This window comes from Neolamprologus multifasciatus, chromosome 2 (genome assembly GCF_963576455.1).
Source record: "Neolamprologus multifasciatus chromosome 2, fNeoMul1.2, whole genome shotgun sequence".
NCBI lineage: Eukaryota > Metazoa > Chordata > Actinopteri > Cichliformes > Cichlidae > Neolamprologus > Neolamprologus multifasciatus.
This window is the reverse complement of record NC_140440.1, coordinates 35,186,539-35,210,538: the sequence shown is the minus strand read 5'-3', so window position 1 is coordinate 35,210,538 and position 24,000 is coordinate 35,186,539. Positions and strand designations below refer to the sequence as shown.

General features: G+C 39.2%; 1 protein-coding gene and 1 pseudogene across 3 annotated transcripts in view; both read right to left on the bottom strand.

Annotated features, from left to right (window-relative positions):
* The window catches only part of LOC146524976 (uncharacterized), a 125,765-nt pseudogene extending 113,971 nt beyond the window's left edge, over window positions 1-11,794 (bottom strand). The window contains exon 1 of the transcript XR_014868795.1: window positions 11,349-11,794. The product of XR_014868795.1 is annotated as an uncharacterized LOC146524976 (transcript). The remainder of the gene's footprint in view (window positions 1-11,348) is intronic.
* A 2,857-nt stretch (window positions 11,795-14,651) lies between these two features.
* Window positions 14,652-24,000, bottom strand: part of glra4a (glycine receptor, alpha 4a) — a 63,549-nt gene continuing 54,200 nt past the window's right edge. For both annotated transcript variants that reach the window (XM_085131077.1, XM_085131081.1), the window contains one exon: window positions 14,652-23,171. In XM_085131077.1, coding sequence (XP_084987203.1) covers window positions 22,878-23,171 — 294 coding nt within the window. In that variant the 3' untranslated portion in view covers window positions 14,652-22,877. The remainder of the gene's footprint in view (window positions 23,172-24,000) is intronic.

The following is a 24,000-nucleotide window of genomic DNA, read 5'->3' as shown; positions in this document are numbered from 1 at the left end:
CAGATAATGAACCTTAAATACTCTGATGATCATCTGACTTTCTATCAGGCAGCAGCAGCATTTACTGCTTATGGTTGCCACTTGAGGTCCCTGCAATCCACACAGGAACATTTTAAATCGTATGCAGGACCAGTCAGATTAAAGTATACATTGTATTGCAATGGGAAGCTGTTGATGTTGGAGGAATTTTACTTGGTGATAGTAGGAAAGAAAAACTCTCTTTTAACAGGAAGAAACCAGCAGCAGAACACGGCTCAGGGAAATTGATATTTGAATCAAAAAGAACTTTTGTTGCAATAACTTGTTTACCCTCCTCACACATACACACACTTGTGCTATTTGCTCTCTTATGTGTATTCTTGCAAATTGTTTTTCTTCCTGATGTTTTAAAATAATATTTTTGAGCAGTAACCCTCCTCAAAAAATTTACCCCAAATGTAAACATGAAGTGAAAGGTTCCTGGCCGATAAACGTGGTTAACCTTATTTTGTTTCACAGAATCGTATCTTGATGTTGACGACCAGTGTTGGTCAAGTTACTTGAAAAAAGTAATCAGTAACTAATTACTGATTACGTCCCCCAAAAAGTAATCCCGTTACTTTACTGATTACTTATTTTCAAAAGTAATTAATTACTTAGTTACTTAGTTACTTTTTAAAAACACGATTTACAGCCTGAATAGGTGATAAAGTGATAGATCTTTCAGCCCAAATCTACTTTTTCTGCATAATCCATCATACAAAATGTAATCAAATGGAAAAGTCTCTTTTTAAAACTTGTTTTATTAGTTTTAATCTTTTAACTTTATGCATCAAGCAAAAATTTAATTATATGCAACATTCTCTGGCTGGAAGAAATTAGTTTAACATTTAAACCTATTTTCTGCACATTCCAGCACATAAAATAAAATATTTTTTGTGTGTTTACACTCAGTCTTTCAAATAGATGCAAGTAAAACACAGCAGAAAAGAAATAAAGTCAAAGACTAGCGGTCCTTTGGCTCTATTTTCACCTGTAAAGCAGGAGTGGGGTAGGCGGAGGGTTACCCTGGTGCAGGTGTGCAGCGGTCAGTGGAAGAATTTCTCTGTGAGTTTCCCATTACGTCGTAGCTACTCGGTGCTTGCTCGGAAGTTTAGGGGTTTTTTTCGCTGTAAAAAGAAGTTTTCTTCCCACGCACAACGGACACTAATGTTTTTGTCACTTTTTATGGAATCAAACTCAAAGTAAGGTCAGTACTTCCACGCTTTAAACGCTGCACGCTCATACTCTCTCTGCACTCGATATATGATCCATTGTTGATCTGCACACAGCTGTTGTCACGAACGTCGCACTCGCTTACGTCACTGTCATGAGACATTCTCGCAAAAAAATCACGGTTTTAGTAACGCAGTAACACAGCGTTCCTACGGGAAAGTAACAGTAATCTAATTACCGTTTTTGCAATAGTAACCCCTTACTTTACTCATTACTTGAAAAAAGTAATCTGATTACAGTAACGCGTTACAAGTAACGCGTTACTGCCCATCTCTGTTGACGACTGCAGTTTTGGTTGAAATGTCTTAAAAAGTATACGATATTCTTAGTGACATTTTGGGAGGCTAAAAACATTCATGCCGTCCTTTAAAGGGGAAATGTATTAACCTTTGTGATCCTTTCATTTTACTTTATCTTGCCAGTTTGTCTTAACCACTTATGCAATTCAGGGTTGTGGCAAAGAGTGAATGCCAGCTGGCGCAGAGTGAGAGGCAGAGCACACCCAAGTCGTCAGTCTATAACACAGCTAGACAACCACACACTAACACCTACAACTCATATCCACAGACATGGGCAGTTTATAATAAAGTATCCAGAGAGACTCACACAGGCACAGAGAGAACAATATGTAAAATGATACAAACTTTTGTTATCTGGCGACTAATTAGACCTATAAAGAAAATATTGTGAAATGTAGCACATTTTTTAGTTCGAGTCATGTCAAAAGGTGTTATTCCAGAGTGAGCTGTTTTTGTTTCTCAGCCACTGCACGAATAGCTGCAAGCAGTTTTTTTCGTCCTCCATCACTGCCACTCATTGTGCTTTACTTCACTGATTTTGCTGTGTAAGTTCCAGACTGAGTGACCTTTGTTTGGGTGTTTTCTGGCTTATAGAGTCAATAAACTCCGCAGGTTATTTGTGATTGCAAGGTAGATGTTTTTTTAGAAGTACAACAGCAGCTCTGGACACTTTATGCAATGCTTAAAGTGAAAATAAAGTCAACCTTTTGACCAGTTTTAAAGCATTTTTCGTTGTTGAAATGTAGCATCTGTGTGACGGATGGAAACTTGACCTTTTCACATATTAATAAACCGTGATGCCATAAATGCACCATTAGATTTCAGATGCCAGACTAACCATGAACCAAGCAGTTTGCAGCTTGAAAGCTTATATTGGACTAAGCCCTTAAAGTTTTAATGTACTCCAGGCATACAGTAGTCTGAAAGTGTAAAATCACTTTCAAGCTTTTTGACCTACACTTTCTGTTTAATTTTTCATCGGAGTCTGAAAGACTCAGCTTGTGTTTTCTTTGAGACACTGCTTTTGTGTTACCTGAAGAAATTATTCTGTATAGAAGTTCAATATGTCTCAGGTAACCCTGAACCTGAAAATTGATTTCTCTGGGTGAGTTTGGAGCCCGGAGCACATCTTTTATTCTCTTTGCTTTGAACAAAACAAATAATGTCACGCGCACCATTCTGCTTCTCTGTTATCACAGAAATGTATTGTCACATCGCTCTATTTGGTGATGGAAATAAGCAATAGCCTGAAGGAAGCAGGTTATCAAGTCATATTATTCCACCTGGTCATGCACGGTGTGGTAGAGCCACAAAAAAGGTCATCAGAAAAGTCGTATTTCTCCGTTAGTTAAACTAGAAACTTTGTTTTGATCTTAATGGACTAAAATAGCGTAGTAAGCCAGAAAACATGGCTCCCACTATGATTCGTTTCAGAGGGAGAGCATGGTCAGTGTGATGCAGGAATTAAAATTTTATGAACAGATCACCATGGTAACAAGGCAAGTTCACCATCACTGTGCATTCAGGAGATCCCATGATTGCAGTTCCACAACCACGTCCTCTCATCCCCCCTATTGTTTACAGACTGTGAAAATGAAGGTTTTAGCTCATTACTCCTGTTGCACTTGGCTGCTAAGCTTTGCAACACTTGAATCAAATAGCAAAGGCATAATTGGATTCAAATGAGATTTTAACCTATTAGGATGGTTTTCTGTATGCTTGAAGATGCTAAAACTTCAGTGCTCAGTTCTTTTTATATTAGATGCTAATGAGGGATTGATAGGTTAAAACAAAGCCTGTTCACGGCTCTTCAATTATCTGACAGAGACTAAAGGTTGTGACTGCTATTACGCTCTGAATTTTTCTGTCTGAATTTGTGATTTTTCTTTTCCAGTCGGTTTTGTAGATTAGAAGACAATTTTAACAGGGCGTCTGAATTCATCTAATGTGATAAAACTACTTAAAACAGGCAAAATAAAACTGACATGTACAGACGCCTGGGCTTTGTTTGAGCTCGAATAAATCAGTCTGCTACGATTCAAAACACTTTCTAATCTGCAACATCACAAAACTGAATTTTCCCTCTTTGCTTTGACGAAACAGAAAAGAAAAGGGCAGATAAAGGCTAATCCTCTCATGAACAGTCTGTTTCTGGGTGAGACAGAAATCTCAGAGTATTACTTTCATGATAAGAAGCTACGACAAAGTTTTTTATACTGGAGAACCAGGAATGAGGCGCAAATTTTTACCTGGAGAGCGTGTAGAGAAATAAGATGATGTTAGATCACGTCGTCGACTGCTCCTTCTTGTGTGTTTTATGAATACCAGTGAGGCCACCGTCTGTTTTAAGCCCCAAAACTGTGAAGTACTCTTGAAATCAAATGCTCTTTATAAAAGTAAATTTAAAGAGCAGTCTTTTTAACATGGCTGTTGTCATCAAATTACACTAATTTGTGGTTGTGTTTTTGGCCATTTGACAGCGTCTACTTGTCTAACAGTCCTTTTCTTTTAGCTCTCTCCTCTAAGCTGCTAAACTATCTACTTTGCTGCTACAGAAAAAAAAGCACTGAAAGATAACCAAGGCAGTCGAATGGCTGTAAAGTCTGAAAAGGCTGAGACAGAGAAAATCTTTATTTGGAATCACAGACTACGTATAAAAGATGGATGCAACTTCAAGATCTTCATTCATCAGGAAGGCCAGCTCTGTTCTGGGATGCACCCTGGACCCAGTGCAGGTGGTGGGAGACAGAAGGACTCTGGCCAAAATAACTTCTCTGATGGACAGAGTCTCCCATCCCATGCATGTAGATGTTGCTGCAGAGCTGCTTCAGTGACAGACTGCTGCATCCTCGATGCATGAAGGAGCGTTTCCGCAGCTCCTTCCTCCCTGCAGCTGTCAGACTGTACAATCTGAACTGCTCCCAACAAACATAGATGTTTACATCAATGCTGTAACTGCAATAAGTTAGTTAATTAACCAATTCGCACTACAACCTGGTTTGCCTCTTACCTGTAGTTATTTTTATTTAATTTAATAACTGTACAGTACTCTCTGTTTATAGTAACCATTGTCCTTAATGTAAATATGTGAGAAAAATTGTGTATGTTTCTGTTCCGTGTCCTGTGTACTGTTTGTTTGTATATTTGTCTTTTTGGCTGCTGTTACAACCAAATTTCTCCTTGTGGGACAATTAAAGGATTATTCTATTCTATTCTATTCTATTCTATTCTATTGTAAGATCTAAAAGTGAAGCCAATGTGGAAACGCCTAAAACCTGCACTCTTTCCTGTGGAAAAAAAAGACCCCACTCATTATATTCTGAGTTTAATCACTAGTTTTAAGTTTAATTAAATATGGCATGATAATCTAAGGAGTGAAAAAGAGAAGAAAAGAATGAGAGTAGTTTGCAAACCCAAGTTAGTGAACTACAGGAAAGTGAAATGACAATTTCCCCACATAGAAACAAGGAAAACAAGGATGCATATGTAAAAGAATAGCTGGGAGCAAAACCTGTGGCAGGTGAGGATCAGGTGACGTACGAGGTGTGTAAACGAAACGTAAAGACGTGAAACTTAAAAAACAAAGAGTAAATTTGACATTTAACCAACCTCTGTCTCTCTTCCTCAGCATGTATTTTATCCTGTCTTCCTTCTCTCACCCCAACCAATCACAGCAGATGGCCCCGCCCCTCCCTGAGCCTGGTGCTGCCGGAGGTTTCTTCCTGTTAAAAGAGAGTTTTTCCTTCCCACTGTCGCCAAAGTGCTGCTTACAGGGGGGTCATATGATTGTTGGGTTTTTCTTTGTATGTATTATTGTCTAGAATATGAATCGCAGTGAGGCAACTGTTGTTGTGATTTGGTGCTATATAAATAAAATTGAATTGAACCATATGATTAATTCTGTTTACATTAATTAATTAAATCATTAATTGGTGCAGGTTTAATGATGGGAACGAATTTTTAATATCTCTATATATTTATTGTGTGCATCTCTCCTTACATGTAATGCTCTGTTTACTTTAAGCTGACTTGAAAGAAGAAACCTCAATGATGGCGTGGAAAAACGTTAAGATTTTGTGGTAATGGTGAACAAACAGCCACGGATAAGGACATTTTATGACATCCATCTATGCAGTTAGCTTCCATACACACAGGCAAACAATGAAAAAATGCAAGGTTTAGCCCACGCTGTGACACACTGGATGGGACAGACTATAACTCAGCAGGAAGTGGACAGTAAATAAAGGGGGTGGTATCACCCACCGAATCCTCCCGAGTCTCGTCTTTCACATTTCAGCGCGGCGGAGGGTTTTTCACTGAAACAGTGTGCAACTGCAAAGCTCACAGAGTTAACAAAGAAAGATGTGATGTTTATTTTTGAAGCTCCTGCAGAGACTGCTCACAGCAATGAGAAAAAAGGTGAGAGAAGAGCTCGCACGCTCGAATCACTGGTGTTGATCCTGGTGCATCTCCTTCAAACAGCAGAGTCCCTTTTCTCCACCGCGAGCTTCCTGCATCATGCATGCTCACGCAAAAGCAAACACACTCATATATGCACACCTTCATGCTTCAGCCCCCATAGACTCGTTGCCTCCTCTTCAATTACATCCCCATGTCTCACAGAATTATTCACTCTTGGCTCCTCAACGGGCCCCTTTGTTTCCAAGGCAACAAGAGTTAGAGGAAGTGCTGGCTTAGCTGTATTTTATCAGGTTCCCTAGTTTGATAGAAAAAGTTTACCAGATATTTCGCAAACTTGTGTTTCTTAGATAACAGAAGCAAATTTGCTTTGTTTATTTTGCTTGTCACGGTACTGAAAGCATGAGCACATATTTACAGTAGGTGGAAAACCCTGCTGAGTCACTATTGACCTCTTTGCCCACTAAAAGTTCAGGCAGCTGCCAGTAATGAGTAAACACATTGCATCTCCTCCCCTATGACATGCCAAGTGATTAACACTGGTTGTTATAATGCTGATATATAAAAATATCACATAGCCTGGAGAAAAAGGTATTAAGCAGTGTACCTGAACATAAGTGACTTAAACTTGGACGCTCTTGACTTCAAAGTTCCCTCCTTGTGTGTCTCTGGACAACCTCCAGCTTACTTTTACATGGTAGAAGAAAATAAACGTTTAAACATTGAACTATTAAACACCCTGTCGTGAGCTCCTAACAAATGGGTTCTGAGTTGCTGTTTAAAAAGTAAACCAAGCAAACCAGAAAAACTAGTTTCTCCTACTTTACCTACAGAAGAAAGTACCACTATCCCTTAAACTCCTTGAACTCTTTGCTAATATATTTCTAATATGTTCTCATTCAAAGGTTGACATAATGCTGCGTGTCATGTGCTGCCTCTTATAAGGCTGAGCTTTATTAAACAGGAAGCTCTGGTTTATGTTCTGTTGTGATTTTTGAGTTTTTCACTTTTTTGCAATTACTGATTCATTTCATTCACTTTTTTTAAATTTAGTTTTCACTGATTAGGTTTGGGCACTAAAAACTACTTGGTTGGTGTCACCAAAAGACACTTTCTGGATGCCATGGCAACAGCTTGCCAAAACAATAGTGCATGCGGAAAGTATCCAATGCACTTTACTTGTTTCACGTTTTTCCTGTTACAGCCAAATTAATTTTTCACCTCAAAGTTCTAAAAACAAAATGACAGAGTCAAATAAAAACTGCTTTGTGAAAAACATGTATTAAAAATAAACAAATGAAGCACTGTGAATGCACTAAACATTATTTTACACCCCAGGAATGAGAACGATCTGGTATTTCAGGCTGCTCAGACAACATGCTGTTGACAGAGGCCACCGTGTTACAGTGGCAGATTCTCACGAACCCATTCTTCCTACTTATCACTGACTTAAGGTGTTGCAGGACCAACGACACCAGTGACAGCTGAAGCAGGTTGATGTGACGCCTCAGCTTTGAAAGCAGCACCTCACAGACAGGTCACTCCTCAAACGGTCTCTGAGTTGTTTGTGTTCACTGACATTTGGATGGCTATCCTTCTCAAATGTAAAATCCTAGTTGCATGGCAATCAACCTTGTAAGATGGGAAGTCTATTTATATACATTTGGTCCAGTGTGAATGTTTAGGAAGTTGTGTGTGTGGGGGGGCTGGGGGGCTGCATGACAGAGCGTAGAGTTAACATCCTGTCACAGACCTGCAAATGATTTTTGATAAGGTTTACTAAACCACAGCTGCAACTAAAGCATAGCTGCCCTGCTGTAGCAAAGTTGTCACTGGTCTGCTGTTCGTTATCTACCACTGATGTGTGGATTAGATTAAACTTATCAAATCCAGCAGCACCCAACTACAAGGCTACCAGCCTTGATTCTGGATGTCATGTTGTTTCCAGTGGGCTGCAGCAACCACGGGCTGTGAACAGGGAGCAAGGATGATTTCCATTTCCAGAAGAAAGAGGCTTTCCCCATAATGCACTTGGTTTATAAGCACTGTGTCCTGACACAGAAAACACAGGGTGACATGTTCATTAAAGCACTTCTCTTACTTTCCCATAAAAGGCAGAGCTACAGCGTGTCCCATATTTAAACCACATGAAAGCAGCCTTTTTTCTTATTTATTGCTGTGAACCCACAGCCTGGTTGCACCACTTCAGTTCCATGTAAAACAGTAAGGATGAAAAACAAGAGATGAGGCTGAGGTACATGACATGTTCCTCTAACAGTATCAGATCACCCGCCTCAGTAGGAGGAGGATACACTCATACTGAAGGATCAGATATTTGGAGGACAGGAATCGGGTTGGGAGACCTACCACGGCACTCACAGTTATCTGTGAGTGCAGGTGGTGAAGCACACTAAATGCTTTTAGTGCTGCAGTCTCTTCATGGATAAGCTATACAGTCCTTATAGTCTTGATATCTAAGGTAGGGAGTCAGCGAGTGCTACTTCAACCTAGAGTGTGCTGGAACTGCAATGTTTTTCTTAATTGGCTTTGCTCATACAAACAAATTTCAATATATTAAAAAAAATAACTTGGCTAAATATAAAAAGAACCTCCACCATGTTTTAGCAATTCATATTGGAGATTTCCTATATGAACTGATTGCATGCATCAAGGGCAAATATTAGAGATCACTTAAACGCTCGTGCAGAAACTGTTATATTGCTAAAATATGCAATAAGGTGGTTTAAAAGAAAAGGTTTACTTATTTTGCTCGAGATGTCTGAAGTTAAACTGCATACTAATTTAGAGCAGAGACAAAGCAAAGTATTAGCTCACTGACAGGGTCTTAGAGATTCAGCATTACCTTTGACCTGCTGCTGAAAACAACTAAGATGAAGATGGAAAAGCTAACCTTAAGAGACATCCAAGCATTCATTACCACGCTGTGTTTGGCATTCGTTTGGATATGTGATATTTAGGGAAGGAACTCTTCTTTGCCCTGCCGTTAATTAGTGCAGAAGAAAATGACCTTTTTGAATTGTCAGAGCTGGTGGCACCTTCAAATAAGGAATTGGAGGACATTTTTTTTATGATGCTATTTGTAGATCTATTTGAAGTAGGGATGCAACGATACCAATTTTTTCAAACTGATATGATACCGATACTTGGATCTGAGTACTTGCCGATACAGAGTACAAAAACCGATACTTCTACCACACACACACACACACACAAATGCAATGAATTGGAAGACAGGTTTTATTTTATTCTCTGCCGATAAAAAAAAAAATCTTAATAAAAATGACCACAAAAAAATTTCAAGTGAAAAATAAGCACTTCTGTTAAATTATTGCAGTCTCCACATTGTAATTTATCAAAATATCACTGAACTATTGGCACTGTCTCGAGCTTTCAGAATAATAAATAAACACTTCTGTTTGGAATAAAATAAATACAAATTAGGTTTGAGAATAAAATAAACTTTTAAATTATTGCAGAGTGTCCATATTGTAAACAAACAAACAAACAAAATAACGAAAGTATTTGGCATTGACGAACTCCCCATCTGCCCGTGGATCATCAGTCCACTGTGCCGTTAAACCAAGGACTGACATCGCGCACACACTGCTTGTCTTTACCTCTTCAGAAAGTTTTGGCACCATTATCTCCCTGATGTCTGGGCGGTTGGGAATTTCATATCGCAGCTCGAGTATGCTGAGAAGACGGTGCAATCCTATGTTTTCCACGACCGGCATTGGCTGGTCATCCAGAGCGATAAAATGAGTCAGAGCCTCTGTTATTTTAACTGCCCGTGGATTTTCTGTTGACATTTTTCATCGCTTTTCCAAAACCTGAGTTAAAGTTGGCTGTTCCACACTGCTGACATTTTGTTTAGCCTAGCTACAGCAGCCTCCAGTTTCTCTTTTTTATCTGGAGCCGCCAGTCTCACTCGCCTAACCCTGTGCCTGTTTAGCGCGGGATGTCCCCCTAGTGGCCAATCTAAAAAACTACAACAGAAATGACAAGCCACCCTCTGATTAATGAAATAAGTTGGTATCGGTTAACTTTTACGAGTATGAGTACACACATTTTACAGTATCGGCCCCGATACCCGATACCAGTATCGGTATCGGTGCATCCCTAATTTGAAGTATCTATTTTATGACAAGATACATTTGTATGTATTAGGGCTGTACAATGTATGTACAATGATAATAGGAACTTTTCACAGAAGTAAGGACATATAGTGATAATGAACAAGATCACCTGCTTATCCATTTGTGAAACTTGTGTCTTTTGGGGTGTTTCGAGTCTACATGTGATGCAGGTATAAGGGAAAAGCAAGTGTGATCTTGCATTAAACCTGCATCTATCTGGAAGGACAACAGGGGGCAACTGATTGCAAAGAAAAAAGCAGTAAAGAAGTCTATAGGAAAACTGTCCTCTTGCGAGCTTAGTAAGCACTTAACCTGATGAGTTTATATTCTCAGTCATCACCACCGTAATGATGATTGTCTACATTATGGTCACTATTAGAGTAAAAAAACAAACAGTAGAGTGTTCATTAGGAACTTCTAATTGGCCAGCTGTGACACTGTGAGTGGGCACACCCAGATATCCTTATTCATCTGCATTACCAAGACAATAATAGTAAAGAACTTCACTGACCAGTCCTGGGTCATTTTGCAGTGAGAACGTTCATCTTCAGCCCTTGGTTAAACAGAACTAAGCTCCTCATTTCTTTATTCTTTGCCTACGAGAAGACTTTCTTTTAATTTGTGATTCTGAGCAGTAGCTCTGCAGGCTTTCTGGAGGTCTTTCAAAGGTTTTCTTTGGACAACAGCAGCCTTTTCACTATTTTCTTAGTCCCATCTTTGTTCATTACCATTTTAAGATGATTAATGAAGGCTGGTTTTGACAATGGCACACTTAAGAGAGAAAAACAAGGAGAAAGGGCTGAGATGCCAAATTACACATATAATTGTTTGGAAAAATCAATGGCAACAGGTTTTATTGAATCCAGATTTTAATATTTTGGTTCAAATCATCATCAGTATGTCTGTGGAGGTCAGGAGGGGGGACAACACTGAGTGTCTACAGCCATCTCTAAAACACAGTGGAGGCTCTGTCATGTTTGCTGCTGCTGGCTGCATTTCAGCCAGTTGTGTTGGGGATCTTGTCAAAGTCGATATGAACAAAGAAAAGTACCATCAGATTTTCACACACCACGCAATTTTCAGATATGGAAAACAGCTGATTGGCACTGGCTTCATTTTTCAGCATGACAATTAAAGTGGTCTTGAAACACTTTCATGTCATGGAGTTACTACGGTGCCCCGCAGGGGACATGGGAGAAAAAAAAAAATTAAGACGGACTTTTGCGAGATCTCGCAAACGTTTTAGCCGCATTCTTTGGACGCTGGCTCGAAGCCGACCGGGAGGTCGAGGCACGATGTGCCGGGAAAGCGGTGTTCCTCCCGGCTGTAGTAGGTCTCGACCTCCCGTTAGCTTCGAGCTAACGGGAAGAATGCGGCTAAAGCTTTTGCGAGATCTCGCAAAAGTTTTGCGAGATCCCGAGTTTGTTTTGCGAGATCGCGAGTTTGTTTTGCGAGATGCCGAGTTTGTTTTGCGAGATCCCGAGTTTGTTTTGCGAGATGCCGAGTTTGTTTTGCGAGATCCCGAGTTTGTTTTGCGAGATGCCGAGTTTGTTTTGCGAGATCTCGCAAAACTTTTGCGAGATCCCGAGTTAGTTTTGCGAGATCTCGCAAAAGTCCGTCTTAATTTTTTTTTCTCCCATGTCCCCTGCGGGGCTCCGTAAGTTACTGACAGAGAGTGCAATCAACATTATTGGTAGAAAATGGAACAAAAGCCGGAACAAAAGCTTGCTTTTGGAACAAAAGCAAGACATTAAGACTATCCTTCAACAAGCTTGGAGAACTACTCCTGAAGACTGCTTCAAGAAATTTCAAGAAAACTTGTCTAAAGACTTGAAGATATTTAATTGTGTATAGAGAGAAGGACAGTAAGTAATAACTCACTTCAAGTCTGCCACTTCAGGTCACAGTTGGTTCATTTTAATGGAAAGTCTTAGTGGGAAAACATACAGGCATCCAGACGTCTGCATGGACCCATGGGCATGAAAACAAACAGTGCCAAAGCCAAATGTCCCTGAAACCAAAGTTAGTAGGGTAAGCTAGTGTGCAAATCCAAAGGTTAATAATCATCTGAAAAGTACGACCTCACGACTAAAGCACAGGCAGATCCCATAATTACAATTATGTATTTCTTTAAATCCATATGTTACTAAAAAGTCTTTTTGGGGGCAGATAAGTTTGAGCTTCATTATTTCAGGTGCAATCAGTGTTAAACAGTACAGTATAAAATATAAGGTCATGTTTTTAATCAGCTTACAGAGATAAGCATTTACCTGGAGGCTAATCAGGGGAAGCCAGAGAGTTTTACAGTGTTTTAAAGACAGCATAAATTATGGAGATGCAAAGCAGAGTAAGGCGTGAACCACCTTCATAACCATAAAAACACCAGGTTAGAGAGAAGTTACAGCTAACTCCAAAGACTGCTGCAAGGCCTGCAAAGCAAGGGATTATGCAAATGCTGGAGTTCACTGGAAGAGTTTAAATTTTGTTGGTGATCAACACCAACATGTTTTATTTTCACAAAGATAAATGCCCCGATGACCTCACAGTTCAGACTGTGTCAGAGGTGCTGGAGAGTTCACCTGACCTTCTGTTCTGTTCTGTAAAAACAATCGTCTCATTAATAAGCAATAACAATGAATCTGCTGAGGCCACAGCCTGAGCTCAACCTGCAGAAGGCATGCTACCAGGGAAAACACTGTACTTGTACAAGATGTGCTTCTACAGTGTTTTAGAGAAGATCCAGGTGAGTCTAGAGTTTCCCAAGGAATAACTAAAATTCCAAAAATACCCCAGGATTAGAAGTGTACCTGCAGAGTTTTTAAAAAGCCGCCGCAGCTGCTGCTTGTCTGCGTGAACAAGAAGCATCTCTTGTCTGCTGCTCTTTAAATTTCTGATGCACTGAGACGGAGTGAACTTGAGGTTCTTAAATTGAACAGTAAAGTTGCATCATCCATTCATAAGAACCTTACAGTTCACTTTATAAATGCCCTCAGGAGAAGGCGGCCTTCAGGATAAAGACTTTTCTGTTTCTAATGATAAAAAAATGTTTCCACTGAACTGGCAGCGTGACTGTGAAAAGTAATCCCCAAAACTAATTGAAAAGTGACATCAAACCAGCATTTCTCTGTATGCATGCTGTTATGCTTGTCTACAAAATAAATGAATTAGAAACACTGGCATACAAAATCAAAGTATCAAAGTCTCTGGTGTTCAGCGACTTTGACTATGAGTCACAGAAATAGAAGTAATAAAAGGAATGACCGTTCCTTAAGAACAGCGAATGACTGTGTAAGTCGCTTTTGCTCTTTATTTTTTATCTCTTTGGTGAGAAGCCAAAGAGACATTTAGCTGTCTTAACACACACTCACGCACACACACACATGCACCGCCTCACAGGAAAATAATTATTTTCCCTCTTAGTTCACCACTCTGAGCCAAACACCTCCAACTCTGATTTGTGTCAGAGCAGCAGCAGCGGAAAAAGGACGCGAACTGTCTCCCTCCCCGACTCTCTTGGGCATTAATGACAGCGACAGTCGTGTGTGTTGGACAGGGGAGACGAGGAGGTGGAGAAAATCCACAGCAGCAGGAGAGGTGGAGGCAGAGACACAGGTGTCAGGGTTGGTGGGTACTTACTGACTTTTTCTTTGCATTTAGTTGATCTTAATAAGGCGATGTGAAACACCAACATGATTCGAGGATCATAATTATAAACTTGTTTCAAGTTATGGAAAATGGGATTAATTATGTAAAAGAACCAATATCTCAATGCAATGTTTGTTTTTTTGTGAAAAATGAGCTAATTTGTTCTCTGTGGACCACACAGAGTTGGTCCTTTGAATAAACAGGAACGATTTCGAGAGGAGAGCACTCTGCCTGTAGGTTTAAACACTTCTGCACCTGGGCTGGTTGAATAATCGATTTAGCTTTGATAGGTTTTTCTAACTGAGTGAACTGAACCAGAAGTGTCTACATAGCATCCAAAACAAGAGCTAGTCAAATTTTCTAAATACTAATGAGAAAAGTTCTTTGGTGCTTCCTTTATTACATCATTTATTTATTACATTTATTACATCAGGATACACCAGACCATCCTTTTTTAAAAGGGAAAGGAGATCATCCCATAATTACTTTGTAAACCTACACAGTTTTTTTTAGATTGATTGGTAATTTATTTCAACATGTGAACAATATACAAGTACATTTAGAAAAGAAAATAAGAAAGAAAAAAAAATACATACAAAAAACCCCGTTCTGATTAATTGACAGGTTGAAAGGGAAGAAGTAAACACTTATTTAATCCCACCCCTTTGCCATAAATGATCAGTTAATATTTAGTTGCTTCCTTACTGATATAATTTGTAATAAAAATAGTGAACAGATTTCTGATATACTATAATATCACATCATGAGTTTTTTGTTTGTTTGTTTGTTTTTTAAATAGAGACATTCACTTAATTTAAATATTTTCCTTTTCTTTATAGTTCGAGAAGATCATATTTTTATAACTCTTTTTGAACAGTTTTATGTTTGGACGTTGCTTTAATTCCATATTCAGACTGTTCCACAGTTTCACTCCATGAACAGAAACACAAAAGCCTTTTCTTGTCGTACGAACCTTCATTGTTTTGAAGTTACAAAAACCCTTAAGTTATAACTTCCTTCTTTCAAAAACAACATACTCTGAATATTACCTGGCAGTTCTTTATTTTTTGCTTTGAATAGTGTGTTTTTGTATTAATCACGTGGAGTTTACATGTAACAAAATGTAAATATAAACATGTCTGTGAAGGTTCTCAGTCATCCAGGTCATCGTAGTCAAAGGAGCTTGCAAAGAAAAGCGTCTGGACTTCTTTAAGACGTTTCACCTCTCATCCGAGAAGCTTCTTCTTAAATATAAACAAAACTTAAATGGCCATAACTCATAATCATAATCCTAAATAATAAGTAACGTAAGTGATGCAGATCATGTAAATATTAATGTTGTCTTCACAATGTGCTGTGAACCCTTAAAAGAAGTATCTGTTTCTCCTTGTATACATAAACATAATGCTGCTGTAATACAATGTAATTCTTATGAAACTGTTGCCTGAAAAATGGAAAAATATATCTGAAAAAAACTGTAAAAAAGTTATAATAACATGATCAAAGCAAATTTTCAGATGTTGAATTAAACCTGCTAAAAGAGGAGAGTCGACATTGTGCTTCATTTAACAGACACTGACACTACAAAGTCAGGTTGTCTTAGTTGTGTTTAAGGTTGTTTTATTGTTAGTTTCATTTAACTTTTGTCACTGAAAACCTTAATAAAGGTTAGAGTTGTGTTGGATCATCTATCCAGTTTGATGAAAAACTATCTCCCTTTGTGAGTCACATGCATTCCCCTTTCCAACCTTCATGATTAAGTGTTATATGACGTACATAAGGGCATTTAGACCCTCTAACCACTGTAGTCTGATTTTAAACTACCAGCATAAGTGTGAGGAGCCACATTAACAATGAACTGACACCAAGACACAGACTGAGGGGAAGGACTTGACTATTTATTGACGTGAGGTGATCAGGGAAGTGGAACTAGCTGGTGACACAAGTCAAAGCAATTATACAGGTGAAGACAGTCAAAATCAGACCGGGGAGAAAGCACTACTGAAACAAGAGACTAGCAAATAACCAATAAAATAAAACAGGAAGTGAGTAACAGCCATAACTGAAACAAGGAAATGCAGAAACAAGTACTGAGATGTAAACCAAGTAGGTTTGAAAACATATATATTTTTGACCCCGACCTCTTAGCATTAGGCACATTTCTAGGTTTAATAGTCCTAAAACTGTCTGTTCTCTTCCCCGCTGGTCTCCTTTTATCAAATGTACATGTCCTTATGTCCTTATGTCTTAATCCTGGTTACCTTTCTGGCATAAATCTTTCTGGCATTGCACAGATGACATACTTTATATGCATTACATGTATTACTACTGTAATATGCAGAGGAACTGGCATCATTCCTAATTCAATCTTCAACTAAACTCTCCCCAGGAGTTTTAAAATCTTTTAAAGTGAAGTAATTCTGTGGTTGACATCGTTTCAGTTGGTACCTATTCTCTCTACAGAGGGACAGGGAAGTGACTAATTCCTTGTTTCTCCTGTTCACACACAAAGACCGTGCAGTGTGCATATACATCTATAAGCATTATCCATGTAAACCTTGAGCTGCAGTCTTCCCAGCTGTAGGGCTTCTCTCAGATGTTGGAATTACAGAAATGTAGAAGCACAGCGAGGGATTAGTGGAAATGAAACCACATGGGATTTCTTGTATAAGTATACACAGTGAGGAGTTTTTCAGTGCTGCTTGAAATATAGTTTTTTTTGTCTTTTGCAGTTTTCTTGAAGAAATATTTTCTTGTCTCAGGTTGGAGGAATAGTTTAAAATGAGCAGGCTGGATGTCTATCTGTCTGTATTTGAAAGATCCAGCTGACGCATCAAAATAGCTACATCAACAGTGTCGAGTCATATAACCGGGGTGGACCCAGCTTCACGTGTTTGCCTGCTATCTAGCTAATATTAAAAGGCTGCCTGCTAGGCATGTTTTTTGAATGTGCAGAAATGTCAGGGTATTGATGAATGTCTGAACATTGTTGTTGCAAGAAGAACAGCAGAAAAGATTGTTGATGGGTTTGTCTATTGAATTATTTACTAAAGCTTCAACATGGTGTCCAGTTAGTTTCAAGAATTTGGCTGCAAATTCTTCATTAACAAAAGACATCACCTGTTTTTTGGTGTATCGATGCACCAGCTGTGGAAGTGGTGGCTCCTAAAAAAACTACAAAGCTGTGGTGCAAAAAATATTTTTTTCCTTTCCACTGCTGCCCAGTGTTTTTTTCTCATGGAAGTCTTCTTTACCTTACAACAGCGGTCCCCAACCCCCGGGCCTCGGACCGGTCCGTGAGTCGTTTGGTACCGGGCCGCGACAGTTGAGGCTCAGGTGTGAAATGTATAGTTTTCAGGGTTTTTATCGGTTTTTATCGTTAACTCTGTTTTCCTGGGTCTTTTCACGTGTGTTATGAACAGTGTTGGTCAAGTTACCTGAAAAAAGTAATCAGTAACTAATTACTGATTACTTCCCCAAAAAAGTAATCCCGTTACTTTACTGATTACTTATTTTCAAAAGTAATTAGTTACTTAGTTACTTTTTAAAAACACGATTTACAGCCTGAATAGGTGATAAAGTGATAGATCTTTCAGCCCAATTCTACTTTTTCTACATAATCATCATACAAAATGTAATCAAATGGAAAAGTCTCTTTTTAAAACTTGTTTTATTAGTTTTAATCTTTTAACTTTATGCATCAAGCAAAAATTAAATTATCTGCAACATTCTCTGACTGGAAGAAATTAGTTTAACATTTAAACCTATTTTCTGCACATTCCAGCACATAAAATAAAATATTTTGTGTGTTTACACTCGGTCTTTCAAATAGATGCAAGTAAAACACAGCAGAAAATAAATAAAGTCAAAGACTAGCGGTCCTGTTGCTCTATTTTCACCTGTAAAGCAGGAGTGGGGTAGGCGGAGGGTTACCCTGGTGCAGGTGTGCAGCGGTCAGTGGAAGAATCCGCGAGTTTCTCTGTGAGTTTCCCATTACGTCGTAGCTACTCGGTGCTTGTTTGGAAGTTTAGGGGTTTTTTCGCTGTAAAAAGAAGTTTTCTTCCCACGCACAACGGACACTAATGTTTTTGTCACTTTTTATGGAATCAAACTCAAAGTAAGGTCAGTACTTCCACGCTTTAAACGCTGCACGCTCATACTCTCTCTGCACTCGATATATGATCCATTGTTGATCTGCACACAGATGTTGTCACGAACGTCGCACTCGCTTACGTCACTGTCATGAGACATTCTCGCAAAAAAATCACGGTTTTAGTAACGCAGTAACGCAGCGTTCCTACGGGAAAGTAACGGTAATCTAATTACCGTTTTTGCAATAGTAATCCCTTACTTTACTCGTTACTTGAAAAAAGTAATCGGATTACAGTAACGCGTTACTGCCCATCTCTGGTTATGAATAAATCTTCTTTTTTTCGGTACCGGTACTAGTTTTAGTTTGTTGTATTTATCCACGACACCTTAAAGGCCAGTCCGTGAAAATATTGTCGGGCATAAACCGTCCGTGGCGCAAAAAAGGTTGGAGACCGCTGCCTTACAATATAAAAGGAACATGAAACATTTTTTGTGATGATTTGGCACTATATAAGTAAAATTGAGTATCGTGTTGTATTGACTGAAAGGAAGTTACTGTGTCTAGACTTGGAGATGATAAACTCTGTTTATTTTATCTCCCTTTTAGCCGTTTTCCATATATCATATTTCTTGAGTACCTGCTGTGGATTTTCAGGAGATCTGAAGCACTATTTCCAAAGGATGGGGCATTTCACAAAACAGAAAAAGCACAGGATTTGAAATTAAACCTTCCCTTGAAGTGTTTGTCAGGGGGAGTTTGACTGCACTACTACCCAAAGATTAATGAATACACTGAAAAGCCTACTGGGCACCAAATAGTCACATAGATCCAGCTGCATGTGTGTCATTGTATAATGGATCATGAGTAGAGGAAAGACAGGATATTTGCATGAAACCATTGAACCACCTACATAGTACTGAATTCACAAGTATGCCTATGGGGGAAGAAAAAGGTGTATTTAAAGTGCAAGGACGTCTCTATCCAAATGCTGGGTGACATTCACAAGATTTGCAGCCATAATGTTGTGTGGAACCAGCAGTTTCCTCTGTTTACTCTCATATATTTAAAGGTGACACGTGTAGCATTGTCTCACCAATGCATCACTGTCAAAAGAAGGCAATATTTTCCCCTTAGATGCTATATTTCTTTATCTAGCATTCTGCTATGAACGTTCTTATACAAACAGGGGTATTTTTGTGTGATAAATGCTTGGTAACAGTGATTAAAATTATATCATCTATCTATGCTACACTAGGTTTGTTTTTGATGGTTCCTAAAGCATTTTTCCAACTAGATAAACAGCAGTTTGCTGGTCTAAGACATTTTTAATGAGGACCTGAAGAGAAGAGCCAACGACTGAAGGCATGTACAATTCTGTCTGCAGAGAACAGGTGAAATGCTTATACTATGAGAGAAGAGTATTGATTGCAGGTCTTAGGTTGCACTCTTCAGTTTTAGCTCTACTGACATTCAGTGAAAATGGGGAGGGGGGGGGAAGCTGTTAATCACTCCCAAGGGAGACAGTAAAGGCATACCTCGAACATGATGACCAGCAGCTCCATCAAACGCATATTCCTTTCTCCCATGCTGACTGTATGTTACACAATCACAAGGCTTAAAGTCATGTGTGTCATTTGTCAGCGTTGAGCAGTCCCTGGAGAAGGCCTTCAAATAAACAGCCACACATAGCACATGACTGGATGCATGTAAATCCGGTTGGAACAATGAATATTTTATGTTTTCATTTGGGTCCATCCTTCCGTTGGGACTAATTTATAAATCAGTTGGTTTAATGGCTTTGGTTTTCTTTTTGGTGCCTTGTTTGGTGCATGGGTTAAGGGTTTTTATTAAAGTCATCACACTCTTGGGAATTTGTGTGTAATGAAAGTTAGGGTGCAAATCCAGCCAGCATAGCAAAGATCTTGCTTTATTGGAATCCATCAGTCTTCCTCTGTCCTCAAAATAACGCACATTTTGAGCGGACATGCTGTTTTCTCGAAGAGGCAATAGAGCATAATGTGCCAGAAATCACTGGGCCTATTTTGCGTGTCAGTCAATTGAAGATTTAGAAAAGCTTCTTATTTTGTAACAAATGTGCTGTTTCCCCCCTCAGAGTCAAAATAATCCCATCTCTGACTTACAATGAAAGGAGGCTATGCTGTGCGATACTATTTGTTTCGGATGTGAGAAATTTTGGTTAGTGTTTTGAGTTTCGAAATGTAATTTGACCTTTTGTTGTGTGGGCATCAACAATGCCAATTCTGAATGTCTGTATTGAGAAATTGGTTTTCGGTTCTGCAAACTGGCTTTGTTTTTTGTTTTTGCAGCCAGGAACACTGAAATCTACACAGATCTACATTAGAATTCAACTAGGTCTGGTTTTACGCCAAAACAGCATATTTGGACTGGAAAGTGCAAAAGGAAACAACAGCCATATGGGTACAATGCACAAACTTTCTTTAGTCTTCCTTATTTATTAGTTTTCTTTCCTTAGACTGTTAAAACGCTGGATTTTTACTCACCAAAAGTACAGCACAAATTTCCCACCACATGTTATTTGTCAGAAAACCTCATTAAAATGGTCCAAAAGGAATCAACAGCACAGCACACACAGTGGAGAGGTCTACTTCAGTAACATCGCAGCCTTGAAACTTGGCTGCATAAACTACTTGCCAAGCTGTAATGAAACTGGAAAAAGTGGAAATAGAGAATGCTGGCCTTTAAAGTCATGGTTTTGCCTCACTGCTGCAACCAACACACCTCAACGCGTTACTCTGAAGGCCACACAGGTCTTTGCAAACAGTTGCAAGTCAAGATTTTCCATGCAAACTACAGGCAATGACAGCAACCTGCAACCTGCAGTTGCAAGGTGGTTTTAAGTGCAGCTCAGTATACCTCAGGATATTCTATTTCAGGTTAGCCACTGTCAACAACTGCTCACTAACCAGCCACAGAATAGACACTTTTCTCTACCTCAATCCTTGGTTCATACTTTGTTTAAATGCAATGTTCTGCTGTTGGAGCTTTCTTCTTGGGATTCATGTGGACCCACCATCTACAAGCATAGCCCCGCATGGCAACTGCACTCATCAATGGCAACAGTCTCTAACTAGGAGGAAAACACACCTTACATCACACAAAAAACTTCTCAAGAGTGCCTAAAGTTACAAGAAGATGGGCCGAACCGTAGAAATTACAAACTCCCCAATGCCAGTCTGATTGAATGAGCCATAGTCCACACCCTCCTAGCTTACCCAAGGGATCCACTACAAACACCCACAACCACCATGGATTAAACAGATGAGATGTAAAGTGTCAATTTGTGACTTTTGTTTAAATAGAGTCAGACATGGGAAGGATTCTAATCTCAATTAACTAGAGGCAAAAAAGCAAATCAGCTTATTTCCCCAAACTAATGTCCTAAAAGCTGCAGATTAAAGGGAGGGAAATGCATTAGCCATGGCATGCAACAGTCAACACTTTTGACATTTGCATGCCCTTGCAGACTGTTTTAGAAATTTAAGCTGTCACAAGCAAGTATGAAGGACTTCAAGGTACGTGTCCTTCAAGCTGAGGCAAAGAGTCCAGCGTGTAAATGCTTTTTACATTTATATAACAGTAGCTCCTTATTTGAGCCTTTCATCCAGTACGCTCGATTTTGATTCCAAAAATAGCAACATATAGGATAATATTTAACCCAGTAAAGTTTAAAGCACAAACCCCATTGATATAAGAGCAGGCAGATGAAACACACACATACACTAAAGGATTCTCACACACACATTTTCATTACCAGGGGAACCATACAATACAGAGGAGTTGATTAGGATTGCCAACAAAAGGACAGTGGGCTCTGGCTGCCTCTCTGAATTCATTGTCATTAGCAGTGGAACACCAAGCCCTTTTCAAACTCATTAGTTGATAAAACAACCCTCTGATTTCCCATTAAAAAACCCATTCGTCCTCCCTCACTGCCGATGCTCTCCCTCTACTGCATCCCTGAATTTCCACACCTTCCAAACTACTCCTGAGGAAGCAGCCCTTATGCAATCTTTCAGTGAGTTCCTGCAAGATTTATTATGCAAGTGGCATGTTATCACGAATCAAACTCCAACAATCTTAATGTCAATTTAGGATTTTGCATCTCTAACATTTGTAATAATTCTTTATTCAGAACCTTTTTTAAATTTCTTTCCACTTGGGCTTTTAGAGCTGATTGCTGCTATTAAATGAATGCAACAAACGTAATTGTGTGTGATTCAGCTATTCTGTGGCTGAGTTCTTTGACTACATTGTCCCTCCACCCCCCAAAACGAACCATTTGAATACTAAGGTTAAAGAGAAGCAAAATCATTTGTTTTCCTGGCAGAATAACAATTTATTTAATTTATTTAAATTTAGACAAAAGGAAATACATATTTGTGCTTTGTGCAGTATAATGAACAGCTTTGTTATATACACTTTTATACACCATTATGTATAATCTCTTGTTACAGATACTTAAACTGAATGATCATCACGTACTGAATAGTCAGAAATATCAAAGAGCCCCCTCCCCGCCCCGCCCGGACTGTTTGCACCCATTTGTTAAAGTTGCTTAAAAAAAATATTTTCAAAAACATTCATTCAAAGCTGGGTAGTGTCAAAATTCAAGTCAGAATGTCTTGTTCAGCCAGGACCAACTTCACTGAAATCATTTATCCATCTTTTGAAGCAAAGGTCATGAACCCAGAAGTACCGTCAGTGTCTCGTCTCTGCTGTAATCCAGGCAAATCAATCCCAGACAGGAATGCACACAACAGCCAGAAACCACGCAGCATAATCGAGTTTCTGCTCTATGTCCACGATCCTGAAGACGCACCTGAGCACAACATTTTTATTTTTAGCAGTGGTTCTGAGAAGCAGATGTGCCGTTTGACACGGTTCCTCACTGTAATGTAGATTGACAGGCAGTTTTGGTTTCGAGAAAACAAACAAACAAACAACAACATCCCAGACTGGCAGAGTGTTTTACAAATTTGCATGGATGTCTTCATGTCGCAGCACTTTATAGGTGACCCAGTAGAAGATGTTAAATATGAGAAAGCTCAGGGGGAAAACGGCTCTGGATATGGTGTCAATTCGTTTGGCTCGGTCCACGAAACGCTTGTGAAGCACTCCTCCATCAAACATGGTAATCGGAGGTGGCGGTGGGGTGAACACGCTGGCTCCTTCCACAGCAGTGCCATCCTTGGTCTGCAGGCAGTGACCCAGGCCATAACCCCGGAAGTAAAAACCGCGGCTCTCCCTCACCAGTTCCTCCTCCTGTGGAGTCAAGCAGGGAAAACAGATTGGCCTCTCGCTGTCAACAAGAATTAGCATACAGCTTTCCACATTTCCGCTCAGTGGCTGATTCTTAAATGCGTCTGTGGTGTAGTAGCACAAAAGAGCGGCGCAGTGTAAGGATGAGATCACCCAAACAATAGCAAAAAAAGGAAAAAGAAAAAGTTATGTTTTCTAAAATGTTCTGTCAAATTCCTGACTTTTTTTTAAAAAATAAAATAGCTTAAACAGAAGAAAAAAAATGATTGAAAACCTTGAGATTGAAAACGGTGATGATTTGTCACCAAGTGTATAACACCAGCCTAAGTTTAGGAGAATTACATTTAAGAGAAACAGAAGTCAAAACTCAAGCAAACTTATAGTACAAACATAAAACTATTGAAAAGCAACATTGTTACATTAGATTCAGAGCTGAAAAAACATCAACATCTGTTTCTCTTAAAACTAAATAAGTAGTGATTTTTCAAAAACTAGAAACATTCAGCAGACAGGGAAAGGGGGAAAAAAAAGAAAAGAAAAAAGGTTTTGAGGGTTGAAACTCATCTGAAAGCACAAATAAACTGTAGCAGTTTACTTTGTAGTGCTGCATGCTTCTGCTGCCACACTTATATCAGCATCAGCATAGGTAGTAGAGAGTCAGTAGAGATAACTGCTAGCAATATGAAGCAGGTACAAAGTCCAACTGCTTTCATCTCTGAGGTGAGCTACAAATGGGAGCAAAGAACACCGGTACCTGAAGGCTTTTACACACCAAGTGCACTGTGAAAAAACGACACAAAATTCTTCTTCAGATGTGACCTCGTAGTGTAAC